Genomic DNA, 14,945 nt, shown 5'->3' with positions numbered 1-14,945 from the left:
AGTACCGGTACCGAAAAAAAGAAGATTTATTCATAACACACGTGAAAAGACCAAGGAAAACCGAGTAAACGATAAAAACGATAACAAAATAACGCTGAAAACCGATAAAAACCCTGAAAACCATACATTTCACACCTGAGCCTCAACTCTCGCGGCCCGGCACCAAACGACTCACGGACCGGTACCGGTCCGAGGCCTGGGGGTTGGGGACCGCTGCTCTAGGCTAACGTTGGCTAGTGAATTTTCACTGCACAATCTGACCAGCAACAGAGAGGTCCTCACACACTGCTGCAATCATCTGTGGTTAATGCAATGGGTTTGAATAAACCACTTGTGTTTCCAGAGGCTGCCAACACTAAGCAGAAAGACCTCCACAAAGAGCTGTCATCCCTGCGTGTGATTCTGGAGAACGTCACCGTCATGGCCCCTGATTCTAACATGTCCTTCGTACAGTGGAAGGTAAGGGAAAGCTGTTGCACCACGTGTCAGAAAGAATGTAGGAGTATGACACGTACACGATCCACATTGTATTTTCTCCCTGACCAGCTCCAGTCACTCCCAGCGCAGCCGCATTACCTTGATGGCTTTGAGGTTCTGTATCGCTCTCTGCTCACTGCCAGCTCAGACTGGGCAGCAGAGAAGGTGACATTCCCCAGCTTCCAGGCTCAGGTGGGCCCCCTAAAGAGAGGCTACAAGTATGACTTCAAAGTTCGGCCTTATGGCAGCGGCTTATATGGGAGGGAGAGCAACACCCGGCACCTGAGAGTTTCTGAGACAGGTGACAAAAGTTTTTACTTTATCTTTGTGATGTGAGAATATTCATTGTGTTTTGCTGGTAATAATAAGTGCTCTGTTTACAGTGCCCAGTGCCTCTCCTCGGGCTGTGTCAGTAACAGTCAATCATGAGCAGAATAACACCATCCATCTGAGCTGGGAGCCTCCTCCTCCTGTAACCCACAATGGGATCTTACAGGGATACCAGGTAATTACAGTAGGACAGCACGACACAGATATCTGCTCAGCAGACTGTTGAAACCCTCAGGGAAACATAAATCCTTACAGATTGTAACGAATCATGCTGGAGTCATTTTAAGAGGGAAACATGGGATACAAACAGTCCTGCATACAAATATATGGAAGAATTAATCAGCAAGTGGAACAAGAAACAGATTAACCAATCACTGTGCACTAAGATGCTGAGGCAAACTTTGTGATGGAAGAAATGTGTTGTATTGCAGACATATTAAATATTTAATAAAGAAGAGCACGTGGTTCTTAGTAGAAATGTTTTATTCTGTTATAACTGGAGTCTCAGTTACTGGTATGTCCATGTGGAGCAGCTAATGAATTGTTTAGTGATTAAAGCTTTATCCACACAAATGATTTTGATCATGTTTGGGGTGGATACAAGCTTCAATCTCACTCTTAAAGATGCAAACTTTCTTCAGGTGTGGTGTGTGGAGCCCGAAGAGCAGCAGTACCAAAACTGGACTGTGGATAGTAGCCAACTGAGCCTTCATATCTCTAGCCTCAAACAAGGGAAGCAGTACTGGGTCACCATAGCAGCAGTCAATGGGGCTGGAGTAGGAATGCTGAGTGACCCTCATGGATTTGTCATCAGTGAGCAATACAGCTGTCAACTTTTTATTTCTGTATCAGGACAGATAAAGACCAGCGTGTGTTCTCAGACTGGGTTGTATTCATTCATAATGTGCTTCCATTCTGCTGCTCAGACTCACAGTTAGGTGGACTACCCGAGTCAGATAGCCAGAGGCGGCGTTTGTCCCCGGTCCTGGCCTTTCTTCAGGACCCTGTGTTGCTCGGCAGCATCGGCGCCGTCTTGTGGTGTGTTCTGATGGGTGCAGCGATCTGTCTCTTCAGACGCCACAGCAGGACCGGTCAGCTGATACCAAGACCTGGCAAGGCTAAAGGTATGAGTTTAAGGCTTTAATGTTCACCATAGTAAAAAGAAAAAAGCTGAACCTCCAATACACCCACAAAGGCTTTGTGATAAACAATAATATGCATATTTTGTTGATACTATATCTTCCTTTACTTTTAGGTTTGCGAAGACTAGTCGGTGAAGATCTCATTATAAAACACAGGTAAAATGAAAAGAAGATGCATATTCGATTCTGTTGCGACAATAAAGTGACAGGAATACATTCAAACCACTAAAACCAAGTGTGGATGAATCAGCTTTACATTCATTCAAGTAGTGTCTTGAATGTATACAAACCACTTTGCATTATAGTCAGCAAGTCAGCTTTTAAAGTGTTGGTAAGACAGCTGGTTAAATGTATCACATTCATTCTCTTAGATGTTGTTTACAGACAAAAAAAACACCTGCTTTTAGTTGATGGCGCGTTGAAGAAGCACAGGGAGTAAGCAGTAGGCTGAACAGAAGCTAAATCTGTTTTCACCACCTAAAAGTATTCACCTGGGAAAAAAAGGTTGGGGGGGGGGGGGGGGTAGTGTAGGTACAAGGTAGAGCAGGTCTTCTGCCTATCGAAAGGTTGATGGTCAGATCCTTAACTTAATGACTAAGCATTTTTGGACAGGATACTGAACTCTCTGTAATGTGTTTATCTGTGAATGTTAGTGAAAAGCACGGAAGAACCAGTCCTCTTTACTTTTCCTCCATCCAGTACTTTCCTAAATCTATCTGTGTGAGCTTTAAAGGGGAAGACTCCTTTTACTGACTCAATACTTTACACAGGAATTACTAAGTGACCTAACCCTTCGAAACATGAGCTTCACAAAATATTGAACAGAAACCACCAAATGGTGTTACAACTTTTAGTAGAAAATAAACTCACCAACACCTCGATGGCTCTATTCACTCTAAAAAAAAAAAGTTCTAAATTGTTCCAAGTTACCTTCATTTTTTTTCTCTTGCTTCCATCATTGCATGGTTTGCAGTACTGCTGCCTTCTTATTCAAACTCGGGATGTGCCAGCCTCTGACATGACTATGGTTAGGTAAATACTAGAGCACCACTGCTTCTTATATAACGCTTTTCTACTCTGAGCACTTACAGCGCTTTACATAACTCGCACAAGCACTTCTCCTACCAATCATTCACACGTATTCATATGCAAGCAGCTTGGGGTTAGTAGCTTGCATGCAGACTGGAGCAGACGGGGATCGAACATGCTTCATCTTCCCCTCCACTGTCAGAGTGTTTTGTACTATTCAAAATGGTAAATGGTATTGGCCTGTATTTGTATAGCACTTTTACTAGTCCCCCCTAGGGACCCCAAAGCGCTTTACACACCCAGTCATCCACCCATTCACACACACATTCACACACTGGTGGAGGCAAGCTACAGTTGTAGCCACAGCTGCCCTGGGGCAGACTGACAGAAGTGAGGCTGCCATATTGTGCCATCGGCCCTCCTGGCCAACACCAGTAGGCAACGGGTGAAGTGTCTCGCCCAAGGACACAACGACCAAGACTGCCCGAGCCGGGGCTCGAACTGGCAACCTTCCGATTACAAGGCGAACTCCCAACTCTTGAGCCACAATTGCCCCGATAGTAAAAAGTAAAAAAAAGTAAAAAGCCATTTGTTAACAAGAATTCCACGGTATCCATGGTAGAGAACACAAAGTGAGATTCTTATAAATATTATATGGAGATAATGAATCTATGTTACAGCATAAAAACGTCTGTAATATTTGACGTTCATTTTGGTTTGATTTGGTTTCTCTCCAGGATGGCAGCTCCAGATTCACCGTGGATCCCCGGAGGCTGGAGACCTTCTTTGAGTCAAAAGTACCATGACCTATGGGCCCAAGGTCAGCATCACCCAGGAATCCGAAGCACCAGTGAGTATGGACTGCAAAACAGTAGACTGATGATGACTTCTTTCTCCCAAACTGCTGTCCTACAGCAGACCTGACTAGATTTACTTGTTTGGGTTCGTGGTGAACTCTTAAAATCCACCAAAGATTTTTTGCTTACTGTTGAGGAAACGAAGAAAATCAACCAATGATTCTGATGATGCTACATAAACTGTTTTCAGACGTCATGTAAAACAATCTGGAGAATTAGGTTAGGACATTGTCTGAAATTGTGCTGCTGGCTTGAATTTACTGGACTACAACATGTGCTATTCTCACATAGACATCACACTGTGTGTAACATTGTATGTAAACGAGAGGCGTGACTGTGGTACAGAAAGGTAGTTTAGAATCAGAATACTTTATGAATCCCTGAGGAAATTATTTGGCTACATTTGCTTCAAGACAATAACAGTAACAGACTGAACTAATTAAATAATACAATATATATTACACAGTTTACAAAATATAAGAAATGGCTTTAATATATACAAATTGCTCAAACAAAAATGAAATATATATGATTGATATTCTATTTTCACTGTAAACACTCCATCGGTGTTAAAAGAATTACTATTAATCCTGGATATGTTTAATATTGAGCTCATTTTAAGTACTTTATATTCTGTTTAATGTTCAGCATCACCTTTTTTTAATGCATATGTTTGTATTATGGCTGTCCTTTGAGGACCAGATGTATTAATAACAACAGATCAGATGAATTAAAAGGTTTGAGTCGTGTGTGACATGGTAAACTGTCAATATCTATGCGGGGAATCCAAATAATAATGAAAATGATTGTGGAGTGTTGGCACAGCAGGTGGGCAGACATTTAATTGGATGTTAATTTGAAACTGTTCTGATGCTGAATCACCAAAGCATGTTTACTGGCTAATGCAAACTGCGTTTTCATACAAAGTGGAGATCCTAGCTGATTCCAGAGCAGTGACAGCTGAGCCAGTATACTTTGTGCTCAGTTTCCAGTGAGCATAAGCACAGCTTTCAGTGACAATACCTAAATGTAGCCACAAGATGGCAGTAATGTAAAGACTGGATCCAAACATGGGCGGAGCTTTATGACAGCACTGTTTGAGATGAACAGACACATTTATGTAGAGCTTCTTTTATTGACCATCTTTAGCTTCCTCACATCCAGTCATTTTAGAATATCCAGTTAACCCAGTATGCATGCCTTTTCACTATAGGAGGAAGCCAGAATACCTAGAGGCACAGAGAGACCATGCAAACTCCACAGAGTTGCAAACTCCAGTTGGGGTTCAAACCAGGAAGTGACACTGCTAACCACCTTATGGCTGTGCCACATGAAGCTGCAAGAAGGTAAAGCAGCAGCAAGACCCAGAGTAGAACAGAACAGGCCTTAATGGCCACAGCTACTACAGTGATTAGAAAGACAAAGCCTGAAAAGAAGTGCCCGGGTGGTGATGGTTGTAGAACAGCTTGAAGGTGCTACATCTGTAAGATTCTTAGGCATCTGTGTGCAGGCTAAAGCTGCTCAGATAGTGCATCTTATATAAGATTTGACAGCTGTGTTTGTTCAACTCATTCCTGGGATTACTGCCGAGCTTGACTTTGTGGCCCAATGTGTGAAACATAGAAACCTTTTAAACCCATACAGTATTTTGTAATTTGGGATGCAGCCTTTTGTTCTACTTGTGTTCTTATAAATCTCTCTGTTTTCTTAGGCCTCCCAGTCTCATCCAAGAAGGACAGCAGCTGCCTGGAGTCGACCGTTCCCATTGTGACCGATAGCTGCGGTGTCTACGGCACCTTTTACGTGGACCTCATGGGCAGTGGTCTTAAGACCTTCAACAGTCCGGGACGTGTCACTAAAATGTCTCATGGTTTGCCCCACAAAGAAGGAGCCGAAACTATCCAGATATTTACTCATCCTGCCAGCAAGCCCTCACCCATCATCAGCAGGGAGGCTCTGCCATGGAAACAGGCCATACGACCCCAGCCCAAGATGGGTGTGCTAAGAGAATCATGGGAAAAGAACCACAGCAAGAAAGGTAGATATGGAGCAGTGGATAGCTGGAAATGCAGTGTTAATTTCTTTCTTTCTTGAGTAACGTGAATTGGCCAATTGGTTTTCTCCACAGAGCTACATGCAGTGAGCAGTGTCCCTATACTTTCAACAAGAACCCAGGGACATAGTCACATACCAGCTTTCCAGCACGGTACTTTAAATCTGTGTAATTAAATCATTATTGTCCACAAACCTAGTGGATGTGTAAGAAACATTTTGTACACAGATCAAACTTTTTTGTAGTCCTGAAATTTAAAATGATGCTTATAGAATCTGGAATAAAAGGAATTATTGGATAATTATACTTTGCTATCGTTTGTTATGGTGTATCCAGGTGGACATCCAGACAGTGGTAAACCTGTGGCTTGTCCTCGTCTGCTGCATTACTCAGCATCACTACATCTTTTGGACATGTTGCTGCCCCCTCCCCCAGTACCCACCGAGGACGCCACTGACACGCAAAGCCTCACCTCAGATGGAGGGTGAGATAAACACTCAGACTGGGCGTTAGAGGGTTGAATGGAGATATTGTTCTGGGAAATGCAGGTGCTGTGTAGAAGGGGAATAATGGAGAAAAAAAAACAGATTTAGTTGTTTCTGACTCCTCATCAGCAACTGAAAAATTAGACTTGACAATGCAGGTTTTCAGATAACCCTATAAAAACCAGTGTATACGTCAGTCTTTAGGATAGTTTAGTTGGCATAAAGGTAGTATATTATCTATATAATACAGGATATTTCCTTCCTATAGTGCAGCTAGAATACAGACTACCTTCAACTCTAAGGCTGTGAGTTTGTTTGTTCAGGTACTTTTGAAGAGTAACAGTAAACTCTTCAACAGTTAAACCTCTGTTTTTGTAACCTCTCCAATTCCACTGATAAAAACAGAATGTATTTACTAATCTGTAGCAGACACTAGCTGTCACTGTCTGCTCGCAAAGCGATGTGAGATTAAGTCAGTTTGGGACACACTGTTCAAACTCTGAAATTGTTAAATAGATGTGATTGTGGTTCAATCAGTTGGACAGTAATATGCTTTAGTTTTGTCACAGTGGGAACTTTGAGCCATCTGAAAATGTTAGCTAGCTAGTCCAGAATGAAAGACTGAAATTCAGTTCAGTTTTATTTACATAGCACCAGACGACAACAACAATTTCCTCAATTCCCTTTATATTGTAAATATCCTACAACAGTACAAATCCTCCCACCTTCTCTCATACCTCCTGGATATGTCCTGCCCCTCTGGTTGCAAAGCATTACAGTAGTGTGTATTTTAATATTTCTTTCTATGCAGTGTTTCAGTTGTTTTATGCAAATAACTAGAAGAAATGTTAAAAAATCGAGCAACGTTTTCCTGCTTCCTGCCATGTATCTTCTATTTTTTTAGCCTTCCATTAATGGCCAGCGATGACTTAGGCTTCCGTCCTTTGAGTATGTTTCTGTCCCAGAAAGTGCCCACTGTAGTGGAAACACACAATGATAAGGATCCTATTTGCAGATATGTGTAACACTTAGTTTAAAACACAGGACACAAGAAGACTGCTAGTTTGGAAGGGTAACCAGTAAAGTTGTCATTAACTGATGACACCTTGTATATTTATAATTGTGGTTGATACTGATCCCAGTACTTCCAGTAATTAAGCTGCCTGATGCAGAACATTTTGATCATTTCAACTACTTGTTTATTTTTGTAGTAGTCTATTCTGTATTAGTCTAGTATTGAAGGACCTCAGGGAGTTGTTTCAGATATTGGTTTGCATGGACATAAATGAGGATGAACTGATTTATTTTGTTAGTTAAAGGCTTCTTTGACATCGTGTCACAAAGGATTAACTCAATATTTCATAATTAGGAAGAAATTCACTAAATTGTTGAATAGAGTCAAATATTTGTTTTGTTTTTTTAATTTGCAGAAGTCAAACGCACAGATCAATGTTCAGCTGCATGTTAAACAAATCTTTTATATTCTCTGTACTTGCTTACAAAGCATTACACTATATCACAGACATACCAGGTTCTTTTTGCCCTTGTACTAGGTCCTCGCTTTGAAATATGTAATAGTTTAACGTGGTGGTCTTTTCTTGTCACTGACTTCTTGTGCTCTCTGTTTAGCACTCTGTTACAAGTCACTTCCTACAAGTCACTGTGTGAATGTGTGTGAATGGGTGAATGACTGAATGTAGTCTAAAGCGCTTTGGGGTCCTTAGGGACTAAGTAGAGCGCTATACAAATACAGGCCATTTACCATTCCTGTGTAGGAACCTAATTACTATACAGAGCAGAAAAGTCAAAGCCCTGAAGTTTTTTTTTCTTTTATCATATCTGAATGGTTATTCTTTTCTTTGTGTAGTTGGTAGACTTTTATGTATTGAAAGGTACAAAGATAAAGACAGCTAAGAACAAGCTTATTGGCATGAATAGTGTTTGTGTCTGACCTCAGCAGGACAACTGAACTCTTATATACTGTAGTTCTGTTATGTAGCAAACCTCACTTTATATATATGTTTGCAAATTGATTAAATAAAGGAGATAAAGACAGCAACAACAATTTTTATGAACAAGTGGTGGTTCACTGTATTAGCTTAGCTATCTAATTTCACATTTTCATAAATATATTTTATGTAAAAAAAAACTTCCTGTGACTATGAATTGCAGCTACGAGCACTTCTAACCTCAATAAAATCATACATTAAGTCTTACATGATATATTTTGTTAAGCTTGTGTTACATTATGTTTAACAAAATGTGAGAAGAAAGCATAAAAATCAGTGATACCATTTATACAGTGTGATGTATACAATTTCTAAAGGTTGTTTGACAGAAAAAAAAAGTCTTACAGTCTGTTTGCGTCTCCCTCAGCTCTAGTCGTTCCACAAAGCTAACAATGGACATGGGCTCTCTTCAGTCAGTGTGTCCTGCATCAGGCCCCCATGGACAACTGGGACCCAGCAACAAGAACAGCTTCCCATCCTACAGCCACCTGTCCACTGCATTATCTTCTGTGTCACAGAGTAATGAACAGGGCAGCATGCTGACAGCACAGGAAGCTGCCGAGTACCTGGAGCTCACTCCTAAACCAGAGAGATGGAGGTAAAGCGATAATGAATCCATTTACAGTCAGCACTGAGCAGAGGTGAACACTATAATGACTATTCCATGATATTATTCTGCATATCGGCTTAGTTTCTCCTGTATGCAGCCTACATACAGATGCATGCACAGTTACTGTAGCTGACCATTCTGCTCCTTTGTGTCAGCAGTGCCCTGCCAGAGCAGCGTCCTTCCCTGTCCCATCATTTTGCCTCGACGCTGAATTACATCTGCGGGCCGACTCGCTCTGCTCAGGTGCATGACGCCTTCACTGAGCCCGAACCTCCATTAAATAGCCTCCGTCATGCCTGCCGTCAGAGCTCGCCTTCCTCCTGCTACAGCGAATGGGACAGCTCTCTGTGGAACACGATCAGCTCAGTCATGGACAGCAACCTGTCCAGTGCCCGAACCAGCCTCATCAGCTCCGTAGACAGCTGCTACACTAATGACAGTGCCAACTTTGCTCATCTCCTGGCCATGGCAGCGGAGAGCATGAGCGGAGCCTCTTTGTCAGGTAAACAGGAGAAATGTCACTTTTGAAATAGGAAAATCAGTTGTGGCAAAAAAATTATAAAAACATCCGTTTTCATGAGATGATGGTGGAAATGAATGAGATTTAACTACGCACAGTTATGTGAGCTTTTTTGAATGACCAGTTAACCTAACCCCACGGCACTTAGTGGGTGGGGTTAAGTTATAAAATACTAGTAAAAATACTATTTAAAAAACTACAGAACTCCCACAAGTGATCCTGTGGAGTCTGCTACTTTCAACAAATTGTAGTCCTGAACCATCAGTGTGTTCAGTGTTGTCACCCATCTATATTTTATCTGTGTTTTAAACTCATTTACTCACAAAAACATTTGTTTTTAAAAAGTTTATATTTTAAGAAAACAATTTGGAGGCTGCTTTCCGAAGGATTCGTTTTAGTTTTTATAGTAACAGGACAAAAGATACCTAAGAAGGAGAAATACCTAAGGCTACGTTCACACTGCAGGCGAAAGCGCATCAAATTCGATTTTTTTGACCCTATGCGACCCATATCCGATCATGCTATGACAGTGTGAACGGCACAAATCCGATATTTTCAAATCCGATCTGGGTCACTTTCGTATGTGGTACTGAATCCGATACATATCCAATGTTTTAGAAAGCGACTGCTGTTTGAACGGTCATGTCGCATTAAATCCGTCTTTTACGTCACTGGCACAAGACAGACGCCAATTATCAGCACCGGAGAAGACATCGTGAACGCTTCCTGGCCATCCAGCGTAGATGTCAGTGAAACTGTTGGGAAGACAACGTTGGAGAAACGTGAACATTTTATTTGTACTGTATAATCTGCAGATTCTGACAGAAATCTGCAACTATCCTTTGAAGCACCGCTCCTCTAAAACAGCAATAAGGATCATTATTAGGTTATTTACATTATTATGTAAATAACAAAATAACTTAAAGCAAAAATTGGGAAACGTAAAGTCCGATGTCTTTATATTAACGGCCATCAGTCAAACAATATTGTTTGCTCTGGGTCTAAACAGAGCCGTTGTGGGTGACGTCTTCTTTTGCACATGCGGCCGCTTTGAGCGTTCACACTAGAGCGCGTTTGCTGTCGCATTTTATTTGTAGTGTGAACAAGCAGACAAAAAAATCGGATTTGATCAATAAATCGGAATTGAGCATTAAGACCTGCAGTGTGAACATAGCCTAAGTCAGCATAAACTGTGGCTCATAGGTTTTACTAAAGGATAAACAGACTCATGTTTATGTCGTACTTTTTAGTTCATTCATTCATTTAGCACTTTAGTCTATGCCCTAAGCTTTTGCTAATTATTAGACGCACACACTCTAAGAAGTGTGTGTCTCATTTTAGCATGTGGACTTGAGGAAACAGGGGATCAAACTACAGACCTTCAAAATAATAGAGGGTCAAGTGTAACTCCTGAGGCACAGTGGAGCCCTGTAGCACACAGAACTTATACAGAGCAGTGTCTCAATACACTGACAAGTGTTGTTAGCAAGTGTGTAACTCTTCGTTGGTTCGGTTTAGTTCATTCCTACCAGTGACTCCTCATAAACTGCTCTATCCTTTGGAGTATTATTATTTATTTATGAATGATAAATAAACAAAGAGAAAATGATTCAGTTACTAAAAAAACACTTTGAACTTTGAAATGATAAAGTGTAGTTGCCAGCTGATAAGCTGTTGTCTCATAGCACAAAAGTTCAGGTTCCATGTGCAGAATCACTGATTTTTCATGCGACATAAACAAAGCTGTGAGCTGCTGCTCTTAGTCACTATTGGAATGGATGAAAACAAACAAGCGCAAAACCACTAACGCTGTTGTACTTACCACTTTCCCCCACTAGATGGGGCCTTTCATCTATGAAAGATGCTCAATGGTAAGGCAGAGCAGCCCTAAGTTGGTATGGAGGGTTGCAATGTTGTGAAAATGCTTTGTGGAAGTAGCTTGGCCTCTCTGGCCTTCTTTGTATATTTCTGATGTCTCACTGTGTGCAGAAACGTGTCTGAGCAGACTTTCTGCTTTGGTCCATGTGCCCCCTGTGCAAAGACAAAAACTCATTCAGTCTAATATCTAGTGGCACCAGGCAATTACTTAGAGACCTTTCAGCAGATTGAACCTCCAGATGAGTCATCTACTTCCCTCTTTATCAACTCATCAGCAGTGTTGGGAAGGTTACTTTTAAAATGTATTCCATTACAGAATACAGAATACATGCCCCAAAATGTATTCTGTAACGTATTCCGTTACGTTACTCAATGAGAGTAACGTATTCTGAATACTTTGGATTACTTAATATATTATCATGCTGTTTACAACTACATGAATGTACTATTGCTATGATTTATTACTGTTACTGAAGGTCCGCAGCTCCGAACCGTAGTAAAGGGACCTCTGGCTAATACGGTGGGTTCTGTGTCGGGCTCGTAGCCGAAAACTAGCTTTACTTTGTTGTCTGGGTCAACTTTGCTAGCAAGAGACAAAGAGAGGCGTTGAAAGGCTGCTCCAACAGAACTTATTGTTTCGGAGGAAAACACGAACACGGTGTACAGTCGAGTCTTAATAGCTTACTTACAACTGGGCTCGTCAGGCACTCTTCTTGGCTGCAGTGGTTATTGTTATATTTACATGCTTCCAGCTCCCGTTTTTGCTCGATGACAGCTCGTACTTTTCCTTTTTCTCCCTCCCTCGCTCACAGACACATAACGGGTATGGCAGTCCATTCTCCCTGCAGCACGGACTACACTGCCTATGATGCTACATTCTTTAGAGCTATACCGGTAGCATTCTGCCTGTTAGCTTAGCACAACAACAAAAAGGCCTCTCTCACCCAGGAAACACACAGAGAGAGAGCGTCACACTGTAACCATGGCAACCGTAACGCTGCCACCTGGAACAACAGAACGTAGCTGTCAAACAAAACCCAAACAGTCCTGACCCGCCACAATATGAAACAGGGAAGTACCGCCGTGTAATCCATTTATTTCAACAAAGTAACTGTATTCTAAATACCATCTTTTTAAACGGTAACTGTAACGGAATACAGTTACTCATATTTTGTATTTTAAATACGTAACGGCGGTACATGTATTCCGTTACTCCCCAACACTGCTCATCAGTCACCCTGCCCTCCCTCGGGGTCCGTGCAGCTTTATTCCACTCACTAAACTCACTTTTGGCAACGTTCTGCCTTGGCTGATTTTCACACTCTCACAGAGTATGAAAACTCTTGAAGTGGCTTCTCTGCAGCTGATTATGTTCCCTCGCAATCACTCTGAGTTACTTTGAGTACCAAGCTGTGGATCACATGCAGCCAGCTGACACCAAACCGTACCCATTTTTAACATTTGTGCAATGATGGAATCAGGTCATGGGTTCATTTTATTGTATGTCAAGTGAAATTTTCTGGGTGTTCAGGACATCCTATCAGTTGTTTTTTCAGTAACATTTAAAATATTTTGCTTTACAGTTACCAATAAAAAAAAAAGTCTGTGCAGTTAAGTGCGCACGCAGGTTCAGTGTACTTATCTGAGACCTAGCTTGAAGGGTACAGTGTGGATTAATCCTAAGAAAACAGCAGGAAGAGGCTTGTCACAGATTGGTGCACTTTCACACTCTCACATTAATTGGCAGAGCCTGTATAGCTTCAAGGCTTCAGCGTCATTTTTGTGTTTTGTTTCTGGACGTGAGCTCGGAGCTCTTTGAAATTTGTTGCTACCACTGGACTGCACAAAGTGGTTGGTGTGAATTGGCTTGGTTTGCTTCAGAGCCTCAAACAAATTAGAAAAGTTGATTTTTCAGGGACAAACTGCTGCTTCAAAGACGCTTCGAAATGTTCGTTTCAGCCCTGAGAATCATCATGAAAGGTGCTCCTCAGAGGGCTCGAAATGTTTACTCTTGCTTCTCCGAAGGCAAATAGAGTTTCACGCGCGCACACACAGACACATGCTTGATATTGAAATGTCAACATGTTGTCCTCTCCTGTGTTTAGATTTCTCTCCGCCTGCCTCCCCCCTCAGCGCCTTGTACCCATCTTCCCATGCAGAAGGCGACTCATTCGGCGAACTGGAGCCTGTTTCTGCGTGGGACTGGAGCATGGCCTGGATGGAGGAAATGGAGGCCCAGTACTCAGAACACTATCCTGGGAGAAACACCAGACCCTTCAACAGTTAGGGACTCTGCTACAATGGTGACTGAACTACCACAGCTGAAGTTTAAGAGCTGCAGACACACCTCCCAAGACCAAGGGACAGACACTGATCCATTCACGTTCTCAGAAATGTTGGTAACAGTTACGCGGTTGCGTTTATTCAGGTTTTTATTTTTGTTTCTGTCTGATCTAGTTTCATATAGCTCATACTGTATATGTTTGGGACACATTTGCAGGTAGATGCATGCCTCTCTTTTTTTAAATACTTCTCCCCACTTCTCTCAGGGTAGCATCCTTGAAATGACTTCCACAGAGTCGAAGAAGTTCTCTTTTTTCCTTCTCTACATCCTTTCCGCTCATTAGAGAAACAATAATGAGATACTTCCCTCAGGACATTCTCACCCAGTGTGTTTTGAAAAGGCCAGAGAGATGGTCAGAAAGCAGTCATTAGGCAGAGATCCTGTGCTGGAGGTTCCCTCTCAGCACGTCTGTATTTTTTGCAGGACATTTTATTTGGTGCTGAAGTATAAAATGCAGCATATTAAGCAAATATTATTTAAAGAAATCCAAGACACTGCATGTCCTGAGTTTATTGTTGTTTTTATAAACCCTGTTTGCAATAAGCTGTAGGTACAGAGCTAGGATTAAAAGTTAAAGTAATTAATCGAGTTAACCTTTTATCACCAAATACCTGGAACTGTAGTAAGATTTGAAGTATTTGAAATGAAAATGCTGCGTGCATAGTTTATCCTTTTATATATGCAGGTATTTCACTAATTCTAGCAGAAATGTACTTGTATTTTGAATTTTATTTTGTTCACATTACATTGCAGATGGTTTTATAGTTTGGAATAAAGTAATTTTATTGATTGAAAGCCACAAGAATAAGTTGTGAAATAAAATCATTTTTCTACTCAACAATATTTCACTGAAGCTGCTTTTCCTTTGACACTAGTAGTAACAAATCAAGCTAAAATGATCTTCATATGCTCTTTAAATAGTATATCGATGAAATTGTACCAGTACCATTATTGATTCTGTTTATGGCTTCCCTTATTGATTCCTGTTCACAGACACATTACAAACACTAAAAGTCTTGCTGTGTGCATGTTCTCAGTCATATGACGACTCCGTGAATTGGTTCTTAGTCATCAGAAATTTGAGCAGCCTGAGTGTGAGTTGGCTAACTTCAGACTGCCCCTCTTTGGCCTGTGGGCTGGATTTTTAATTGACCTCCTGCTGTTCTTCATAGCTGTGCAGAGCAGGAAGGGTGATGTATAGAACTCATCTG

At 41.4% G+C, this 14,945-nt stretch overlaps 1 protein-coding gene across 3 annotated transcripts in view; it reads left to right on the top strand.

The window, feature by feature from the left end:
- robo4 (roundabout, axon guidance receptor, homolog 4 (Drosophila)) overlaps window positions 1-14,567 on the top strand; it is a 29,078-nt gene extending 14,511 nt beyond the window's left edge. For 2 of the 3 annotated variants that reach the window (XM_087847117.1, XM_087847119.1), the window contains exons 7-19: window positions 344-459; window positions 547-778; window positions 861-982; window positions 1,449-1,620; window positions 1,734-1,931; window positions 2,063-2,105; window positions 3,716-3,828; window positions 5,547-5,873; window positions 5,964-6,041; window positions 6,225-6,372; window positions 8,750-8,980; window positions 9,151-9,494; window positions 13,496-14,567. In XM_087847117.1, the coding sequence (XP_087703243.1) occupies window positions 344-459; window positions 547-778; window positions 861-982; window positions 1,449-1,620; window positions 1,734-1,931; window positions 2,063-2,105; window positions 3,716-3,828; window positions 5,547-5,873; window positions 5,964-6,041; window positions 6,225-6,372; window positions 8,750-8,980; window positions 9,151-9,494; window positions 13,496-13,677 (2,306 nt within the window). In that variant the 3' untranslated portion in view covers window positions 13,678-14,567. The remainder of the gene's footprint in view (window positions 1-343; window positions 460-546; window positions 779-860; window positions 983-1,448; window positions 1,621-1,733; window positions 1,932-2,062; window positions 2,106-3,715; window positions 3,829-5,546; window positions 5,874-5,963; window positions 6,042-6,224; window positions 6,373-8,749; window positions 8,981-9,150; window positions 9,495-13,495) is intronic. The other variant, XM_087847118.1, reaches the window with a different exon arrangement.
- The last annotated feature ends 378 nt before the right edge of the window (window positions 14,568-14,945 follow it).

The sequence above is a fragment of the Neolamprologus brichardi genome, chromosome 10 (assembly GCF_056152115.1).
Source record: "Neolamprologus brichardi isolate AB-2024 chromosome 10, ASM5615211v1, whole genome shotgun sequence".
NCBI lineage: Eukaryota > Metazoa > Chordata > Actinopteri > Cichliformes > Cichlidae > Neolamprologus > Neolamprologus brichardi.
The sequence above is the reverse complement of the archived record's forward strand: the minus strand, read 5'-3'. Positions and strand labels throughout refer to the sequence as shown.